Here is a 9448-nt window from a genome sequence, read left to right on the forward strand (position 1 = left end):
TGTCAGACAAAGAATCACCATGCGTCTAATGTGTCAGAGCCCCTCTTCATGTGTGCAGCACAGAGGCTGATGACAGAATGTAGGCCCCTCTATCTTGAGCAGCCATACAGTTGACCAGGAATGAGGAGAATGAATATTGCTGTTTGTCCATCTGCTCAAAGAAATCCGTCTTCATCTCCAGCTGATTCCACATTGTCTCAGCGTGTGGATATTTCTTTTGGATGTATCACAGTATATTTCTATGGATTTTCAGAATAAATGTCTTTGAAACCTTGCCCCAGTGCTGTGCTCAGTCTGACGGAAAAGCACAGTATACACTGAAGTCACTAGAGGAGACGATACACAACAAATGGCAGAGGTGAAGATCTGCAAATCTAACAGACAGGACTGATCCTTTTATGTTTCCCACCAGACTACATGCCCCTTGACTAAGTTCTGTTGCTTTAAAACTAACTCATATCAGCATTGACTGCGTCTTTTAAAAATCATGATGTTCATCCATTACATAATTGCCTTTTATCCCCAACATAATGCAGTCTAATTTATTTCCTATCAGTGTGGAATCAGCAGTTTTACTCTGGAAGCTGCTGCTACCCCTCCTACTACGTGGCATGAATATTTCATGATGTGTCAGGAGAGAGAGAGAGAGAGAGAGAGAGAGGGGGTAGAGAGAGAGAGAGGGTAGAGAGAGAGAGAGGGTAGATAGAGAGAGAGAGTGTGTAGAGAGAGGGTAGAGAGAGAGGTTAGAGAGAGAGAGAGAGAGTGTGTAGAGAGAGAGGGTAGAGCGAGAGAGTGTAGAGAGAGAGGGTAGAGCGAGAGAGAGAGTGTAGAGATAGATAGAAAAAAAGGGAGAGAGAGAGATCAATAGCCCCCTCCCCTGCCCACACCCTGCAGGAGGCACACACGCAGTGTCAGACGCAGCTCTGGACCACTCATAGACAGACACAGGCACGTGTAGCTTTTGGACGCCACACACCCTGCTCTACGGTAAGAAATTATCTGCATTAGATCTGTAGCTTCATATATTGCATGTATATCATATATATTCCATCTGTGTCTACATGTCATGCCATATCTACTACAGTCCATGTGTCACCCTTTTACTAGGATGATAAAGACATTTACTATACGTGTCACAGTAGGCTGGCTAGTAAACAGCATTATCCAAAAAGACAGTGATTGTTTTAGGATATTACTAATATACTGTAATATGATAGGGCACTTATTCTCAATCATTTGTCTGAGCACTCCCTGAGTGGAAGTGGAGCACATGCAACAGGACTGGATTTACAAGGAGGATGAGGGGTAGAAAGGGGGGAGAGAATGAAGGATGAGTACATGGGAGAACAAAGGCCAAGCCCAACAATACATGGTAGGTCTAAGGGGTGGGCATTAGTGATCAGAGAGACCAACAGTCATCCATGAAAATCTTACAACAGCTGTCCTTCACACCCATGTACACACACGGGTAGCAGTCTTGAAACCCTTTTTGGCTGAAACTATTGAGTAATGTTTCATTCTAAGGCGTGTCCTTACTCATAGCCATTCGGATGGAAACATATTGATAGCAACTACTGTGTCTCATTTGCATCTCCCTCTTCATTTACAGCTATCATGTCTGACAAACCCAATATGAGAGAAATCTCCAGCTTTGACAAGACTAAGCTGAAGAAGACGGAGACCAGAGTGAAGAACCCATTGCCAACCAAAGAAAGTGAGTGAATCTTGTCCATCTAGCTCTGTGATGAATCTGCTTGAGGTAGGGCTCAGCCCTTTAAGGTGTTCCATGGGCTGTCAGATCCATCTTATTGCTGGCATCTCTCCCTAGCAACAGATGACCAGGCAAGAAGATGGGCCATTTACTACCCATCCATGCAAGAGTAACTGTGTGTTCAGGGGAGGGGTTTTCTTTAAATTGATTAACAAAGGAAATGCAAATATGTGAGATTAACCATAGCGTTAAACACAGATGCTGTATAAAAGACACCTTGTACTGTACACTGGCCCAAAGGGGGGAGGGGTGTTCTCTCAATTTAAATACATTTTACATGGTGACAGCATGAGTCAATATCTGTGCTTCACTCAAGAACTGTAATCTGGAGGTGGTTTTCTTAGTCAGGATCTATAGGCCATCACACTCAACCACAGGAGGTTGGTGGCACCTTACTTGGGTAGGATGGGCTTGTGGTAATGGCTAGAGCAGAATAGGTGGAATGGTATGAAATACATCAAACACATGGTTTCCAGGTGTTTCATGACATTCCATTTTCTCCATTACAGCCATTCTTATGAGCTGTCCTCCCCTCAGCAGCCCCCACTGCACTCAAACATTTTGCTTTGATCATTGGATCATCCAATAACAGAAATATGCATAGAAATGAATATCTGAGATAAACCCTTTTCGAAGAAAAAGGCTAACATTTGTTTCCATGTTGTAGCAATCGACCAAGAGAGGAAACGAGAGCCATCGCCTTGACCAGAGGAAGAGAAGTGTTTCCAACCAGCTACTTTAATTTGATTCTCTGACCTCCATCTGTCAAGAACCATAACTATGAAGGGAGAACAGGACCTTGACTTTTATCACACTGGTGCTCAACAAAATTGTAAAATGAGGGGTATCAGGATTGGTTGCTAGTCAGAGGATGTTTTCGAAACACTTATTGCTCAATGTTTTGTATGTCTCTAAGTCAGAGTAATAAAATATGACAAAAAGATTTGTTCTATCATTATGTGAACAGGTTGTGTACATTCAAGTAGACTACAGGCCTAAACACAAGTGGCCAAGCCTCCAAAGGTACAACGGTGCCATAGCCACACTCGCAGATATTTAACAGAATATTGAGTTATTCTATTCTCTTCAAAGCTAGTCTTCACATTTCCCAAAATGTCGAATAGCAGCTGCCGTTCAATAAACTTTGATTAGTTGCTAGCCTGGGTGCAAGTCTTTGTGATCCTTAAGGAATTGTTTCAGTTGACAATGAACAGCTCCAGGGAAATTAGTTATAACCTACTGTTTATCAAGCCATATTAGCAGTTTAATTACATGCAATTCTGCTGATTTACAATGTGAAATGAAAAGGACATTTCTGCCCAGTTTCGAACCAGTGTGGTGACAATGGTTTCTTAGAACCAATGGCTTCTATGGTTGTGGCTAGATGGTGTACAGCTACGGACCAAGTGCTGCATGTTTCAGTTGCATCCGGGACAACTGTAGCATTTTAGTAAAGCCTAACCTGGTTCTCCTTACCTGCCATGTTCAGTATCCTATCAGGCTACAAAAACAAGCTATCAGGTCCAAGAAACCACCAGGGACCTGCAAAACCACTGAAGACTAAGTGGGCCCGTACGGAATCAACTCAGATTGGCGCCAGTGAAATGACGTAAGAAATATTCAATTCAATCAAATTCCTAGCGTGAGTGCCAGTCTGTGCCATCATGCCAAACAAAAAATGTTTGGCTTGACAATGAGCAATGGTGTTGGCAAGAGCACAAACAGACCTGGGACCAGGCTGTCAAAATCCCACATCAGAATATATATTTTTTTACTATGCTGTGAAAGATCCTTTTCAGTGCAATTAAACTAGTGTATGGAAATGTTTTACACACAATACATGTAGCATGCTACTGTAGAGCTGACATGCACATCTCCAGCAACATTACAGTTGTTTGCCATTACAAACCACTGTCCAATTTAGATGTTGCCCCTCAAACATGTTAGTGAGAATGTCATGTCATGTCACGCATAGGCTGCTTTTACACAGCCAGCCCAATTCTGATGTATGGCACCAATTGGTCTTTTGACAATAATTGGCAAAGATTCAAATGCTAATCAAGCATTAACATTAGACAGTATCTGTAACTTAAACATTAAAGAGACAAAATTATAAAATCAATTTTATTTCTAACAATTAGCCAAAGACAATGACGTAGCAATATTCTGCAGGCTTTAACTATATTTTCTATAAATGCCACTTAACAGGTCAAAATTAAAATGAATCCAAAATATACTGGTTGGTTCCATCTACAAGTTGACATTCTCTAGACAATCGTAAATGAATTCAGATTTAGGCAAATCCCTTTTACATCATACCCCAATCCCACACTGAATTCCTTGTTGCAAGTCCAGAGCCAGAAAAGAAAGTCATCTAGAAACCAGAAAAAAATTACTCAAAATTGGTTTATTTCAAAAGCTCCGACAGCTTCTGATTCTCATGTAAATCCAGTCGACATGTAAAATACAACCATACAATACATTAGATTCAAAAAAGGTACCAAAAAGTACAGTAAAAATAACACTTCCATCTCTGGAAATGTGGACCCCCCCCCCAAAAAGATAAAATAAAAACATGGAAAAGTGGCATTTACTTCTCCAGTTCCTCAGATGGTCTGTACAAATGGAGCATGAATCTCATCCCACAGGAAAGAATCAAGTCCTGCATACTTCTGCTGCGCCCATGGTCTTTCAAATCTGTGTTTACTTGAGTCCTTTAAGAGAGGAGAAAAAGGAATTGTTGCACACCACTTAAGACATGAGCCCACCACCCTGCATCAAAGAGCAAGCAAACAGCTAGGGCAACAAGCATGCAAGAAACAGGGGATGGATTAGAAAGTCAATGCTGCCGGTTAGAGTGGTTATGGCATAGCATTAAGGGAAACGGCAGACATTGTTAAATTTGCTGTGCAGCTTTAAGCAGATAGTCACCCATCTCCCACTCTAGAAAACCCATTGTGGTCCACCGCAACATCAACCCTTATTGATCCAGTAGTGTAGTTGTAGGGGTGCATCTGATGCAGATTTTGTGCTGGCAAATTTGAGGGTTTGAGGTTGTGTACTTTCAAAACAAGTTTCCTATCCCCAACAGCACTGTATTTACTTAATCCAATTGATGAAGAGTGGAGTAATTTCATTATAATCTACAATAGCCTTCCCCTGTGCCAGACTGTAAATCTTGGCAAGGAAATTTTTGGGCATCAATGCCACAAATCTAACAGCTATATCGCACCACAATGTTACAAAGCACTAAAATGCATACCTGCACTACATGTGATCAGTATGGCTTGTAGCTACCCTGGTGGCCTCCACGTCTTGGAGTTTTCCCATAGCTTGTATTGCCCTGGTCTGCAGGAATAGAGAGAGAGGACTGAGTGCTTCTGTGCAAAGACAAGTCAAACAATCAGGTAGGCGCTTGCCAGAGGTCTATACTCACTGTAGTCGTAGCCCCCTCCATAGTATCCAGCGGAATAGTCATAGTTGCCGTAACTTCCATAGTTTCCATAGCCCTGCTGCCCACCATAGCCATAGCCCTGGTTGCCATAGCCTTGGCTCCAGTAATTACTATAACCCTGGTTCCCATATTGGTTTTGGCCTGAGGGAAAGAAATGTGGTTAAATCAGAAAATAAATTTTGCACAAAAATTATAATCCAGATATTTATGGTCCAAGGATGGATGTCCATTAGCAACTCATTTCTCAGATCCTTCCATGCCTTGTGAGCGGAACACCTGTCATGCACCCTTAAAGCTGAGGTCTTCCTGCAGGTACAACCCATTGCACCCTGCCCTTTACTCGAAACTAGCATTATACAAATACTCTGCATACCTTCGTGATGCCTTAAGTCACTCATAACTACGTCGGACTGCTTTCTTTAATACGCACCACCACGACCCCTGCCTCCCCGGCCTCCTCCATAGCTCCCGCCACCACCACCACGGCCTCCGAACTGCTGCTGCTGGTACACCTCCTTGGGCTGGGCGATTTTGATCTCACACTGGAATTAAATCAAGAAGGATGGTTTAATAATAGATGCGGTAAAGACATGACAGCATGCAGTACAAACACGCAAGACCTATTCACACCCATCTTTTAAGTTGAAGATTTAGAATCTAGTGTCAAGCTCACACTGGACCCCCATTTCAGTCAGGACACTGCAACACAATCCATTTGAACACCGACGTACAAAAATGAAATGGTGTTTAATTTGGACATAATAATTCTAGTAATTTCACACCATGCAAGTGGGTCTGAAACTCTTGCATGCAATGTGCATTTCAGTGAGGAAGCATTGTAACACCACATTGCATGAGCATGACCCAAAGCATTTCAGGAGTGAATAAACAAATGTACAGACTAAGCAATTAGACAAGTTTGCATTTCACACAAATAAGATGCTTAGCCAGACCGATGTACACTGAACAAAAATTATAAGACGCAACATGTAAAGTACTCATTGCATGAACAGAAATAAAAAGATCACAGAAACATCCCTTAATCAATGTGTGCGCAAATTTGTTTACATTCCTGCATTTGTCCTTTGCCAAGATAATCTATCCACCAGTGTGATCATTACACAGATGCACCTTGTGCTGGGGACAATAAAAAGGGCACTAAAATGTGCAGTTGTCTCAACTCCACAGATGTCTCCAATTGAGGGAGCGTGCAATTTGCATGCTGACTGCAGTAATGTCCACCAGAGCGGTTGCCAGATATGGTAATTTATTGTTCATTTCTCTAAACCACCTCAAATAAATGTTTTAGAGAATTTGGCAGTACGTCCAACCGGCCTCACAACCGCAGACCACGTGTATGGCTTTGTGTGGGCGAACAGTTTGCTGATCTTAAAGTTGTAAACAGAGTACCCAGTGTGGGCAGTGGGGTTATGGAACCAACACAATTGCAATTTATCGATGGCAATTTGAACGCACAGAAATACTGTGACGAGATCCTGAGGGCCATTGTCGTGCCATTCATCTGCCGACATCTCATATTTCAGCATGATAATACACTGCCCCATGTCGCACGGTTCTGTACACAATTCCAGGAAGCTGAAAATGTCTCAGTTCGTTCATGGCCTGCACACTCAGAAACCCATTGAAGGTATTTGTAACTAACACATGCATATCTGTATTCCCAGTCATGTGAAATCTATAGATTAGGGCCTAATGAATTTATTTCAATTTACCAACTTCCTTATATGAACTGTAACTGAGTAAAACCGTAGAAATGGTTGCATATTGCATTATATTTTTGTCAGTATATAATTATAACTACACATACACGTTAACCCACATATCCCACCATCAACCGTAAGTTTAAAAAAAAAAATAGGTTTAAGAAATATACATACAAGGCCTTCCTTTCCGTTTGTTACCTTGGTTCCACAGACATTGTGGAACTTTTTTTCAAGGCATTTTTTAACAGTGGCCTCTTCTTTGAATGTGATGAAGATAAACCCCCTCCTTTTTTTGAACTTCGGGTCCACTGGAAGTTCAATGGATTCAATCTGAAGACGTGAATTATGACACATTTAGAACACTGGAAAATCAATAGCTACTAAAACATACAGGAAGGTCAAGTTGAGGCCATCATAGGACAATGACAAACCTCTCCAAAGGTTCCAAAGTATTCTCTTATGGTCTCCTCTGTGGCTTCTGGGTTTAGGCCACCAACAAAGATCTTCTTGGCTGGTTCCTTCTTCATTGCCATCGCCTTCTTTGGGTCTATCTGTCGTCCATCTAGCCTGTGTTCTTTCTGCTCAAGAACCTACCAGGTTAGAGAAAAGGTTAGTATACAAAGCCCAACTTGTCACAATGTAAAACCATGTCACCTTTCTCATGACACATACCTTGTCTACACTTGCTGCTTCTTTGAACAAGATGAACCCAAACCCACGTGATCGTCCTGTGTTTGAGTCCATCTTGATGGTACAATCAGTCACCTCTCCAAATTTGGAGAAGTAGTCTTTTAGGTCTTTTTTGCTAGTGTCCCAGCTAAGTCCACCAACAAACATTTTGCTGCAGAGAAACACAGATCAGTAACACACCTAGGACAATTCTCATAGGCTGACAAAAACAGCCACTATAAATATATTTGTTTTTTATATTATTTTAGTTAAATCTCAAATTACTAGGGACATTATGGCTTACAAACTTGTACAGGCCAGTAACAGACTGGGTGTTCACACATATTTTGGTGGAAATATAGCTGAGAATTCTCAACTCCACGATATGTACATCACATCTCAATAGAGTTGGAGACGATGAGTTTTGGTGGAGTGTACCTCCAACTACATCGAGTCGGTATCATTTAACGCATACCACATTAGTCCTGTGTAACGACGGCATTTTCTACGGGTGCTGCAATCTGTAGTTTTTGATAACTAAATTCTGTGTGACCTGTCAAATCGCATCACATAATCTGCGCATGAGTCTGAAGTTAACTACTTAAAACATGCACTACAAAGCAATAGTTTTATAAATATCAATGATTTAACGCTTACTGTGTATTTGTGCTTGTCATAGTTGTCAGTGGGAGTTGGAATCCAGTTTCTCAACTCCACTCCATTGTAGAGTTGAGAATTCTCAGTTAGTTGAATCACTGCAACTCATAACACTAAATATTTCTGAAAAATGAAATGCTATAACTGAATTCTAGCCAGTTGAAGTTCATCCCCCAAATGGGCTGCACGTGGCTCCAAAAATGAAAAAAAAAAATGTTTTACCAAGGACAGCGAAGAAACCAGTCAGTATGTTACATAAATATGTTAAAAACCACCATACAGAAACGTACCCAGCGTCATCCTCGCCTTTACTTGCATTTATCTGTCCCCCCTCTGCCGCTCCGTTCTGCGTGACTCCTTCCTCCACCACAGCCGGTTCCTCTGCCACTGGCTCTCCCGTGCAGCTCTGTTCTTCTTGTTCCTCTGCCTCGGGGTGTTCTGTGGATTCTTCTGCGCCATTCAGTTCTTCCTCGGCTTCATTTCCATTTTTAGCGGTCTCCATGAATTGCTGCTCAGCGTCGTCAGACATAGTGATCGCCTACCGTAGGGGAAAATAACGTTAGCTAGCAGCCCAAGTTATATGAATAGCATTTCCCGTAGACAACCATGAACATTCAAAAAGTAGGCCCCAATGACTGCCCTGCCATACACTAACCGGCTTCTTGAAGCTGGTTAACATCGGGACACTAACATTTGAGTTGATAACACCACAGCCACAGTTTAATTGTATTGTACTTTATACGGATACAATCAAACTGTACACAAACAATGCAAAGGCCTGATATTCTAATCTGAACAGATGTATTTAGCAATTACGATAGCTCGCTAATGTTAGCTGGTGATTCTGCTCGTGTTTGCGGCCTGCCAGTGCCTGACTTGACAAACCGAGTTAGCTTGCAATAGCTAATGACGTTAGAGCAGCTATACATTATTTAGCTAGCGCGATACCGAGGGACATGCATCGTTGAATCACAACGCAATGTGTGCGAGATAAAAACGAAAATAGCGCTTACTGTTTAAAATGTACGCTGCTATTCAAGATGGATACTCTCCGACTCCGCTAACTCGTGGCAATCTTTATACAACCGGACAGAGTACCACAGTGTTGTCGTCATAATACCCATAAAACCTAGCGGTCAAACACGGAAATGGTTCATTTGGTTTTTCATCATA

The 9448-nt window shown here is 41.9% G+C and overlaps 2 protein-coding genes across 6 annotated transcripts; one reads left to right on the forward strand and one right to left on the reverse strand.

Moving 5' to 3' along the window:
* Window positions 1-758: 758 nt before the first annotated feature.
* On the forward strand, window positions 759-2929 carry LOC110537822 (thymosin beta-11-like). Its single transcript, XM_021624235.2, has 3 exons — window positions 759-987; window positions 1610-1714; window positions 2439-2929. The coding sequence occupies exons 2-3, from the start codon at window positions 1615-1617 to the stop codon at window positions 2474-2476; spliced, it is 138 nt and encodes a 45-aa protein (XP_021479910.1). The 5' UTR covers window positions 759-987; window positions 1610-1614; the 3' UTR covers window positions 2477-2929.
* A 952-nt stretch (window positions 2930-3881) lies between these two features.
* On the reverse strand, window positions 3882-9448 carry LOC110537820 (heterogeneous nuclear ribonucleoprotein A/B). Of its 5 annotated transcripts, none has more exons than XM_021624232.2 (9): window positions 9289-9448; window positions 8566-8813; window positions 7622-7790; window positions 7381-7539; window positions 7124-7279; window positions 5656-5767; window positions 5208-5366; window positions 5034-5119; window positions 3882-4485 (listed from the first exon to the last, which is right to left on the reverse strand). In XM_021624232.2, the coding sequence occupies exons 2-8, from the start codon at window positions 8802-8804 to the stop codon at window positions 5049-5051; spliced, it is 1065 nt and encodes a 354-aa protein (XP_021479907.1). In that variant the 5' UTR covers window positions 8805-8813; window positions 9289-9448; the 3' UTR covers window positions 3882-4485; window positions 5034-5048. The 5 variants fall into 5 exon arrangements, with proteins under 5 accessions (XP_021479907.1, XP_021479906.1, XP_021479905.1 ...); XM_021624231.2 differs by having other exon boundaries at window positions 7148-7279; window positions 8931-9337; XM_021624230.2 differs by having other exon boundaries at window positions 8931-9337.

Source organism: Oncorhynchus mykiss, chromosome 12 (genome assembly GCF_013265735.2).
Source record: "Oncorhynchus mykiss isolate Arlee chromosome 12, USDA_OmykA_1.1, whole genome shotgun sequence".
Lineage (NCBI taxonomy): Eukaryota > Metazoa > Chordata > Actinopteri > Salmoniformes > Salmonidae > Oncorhynchus > Oncorhynchus mykiss.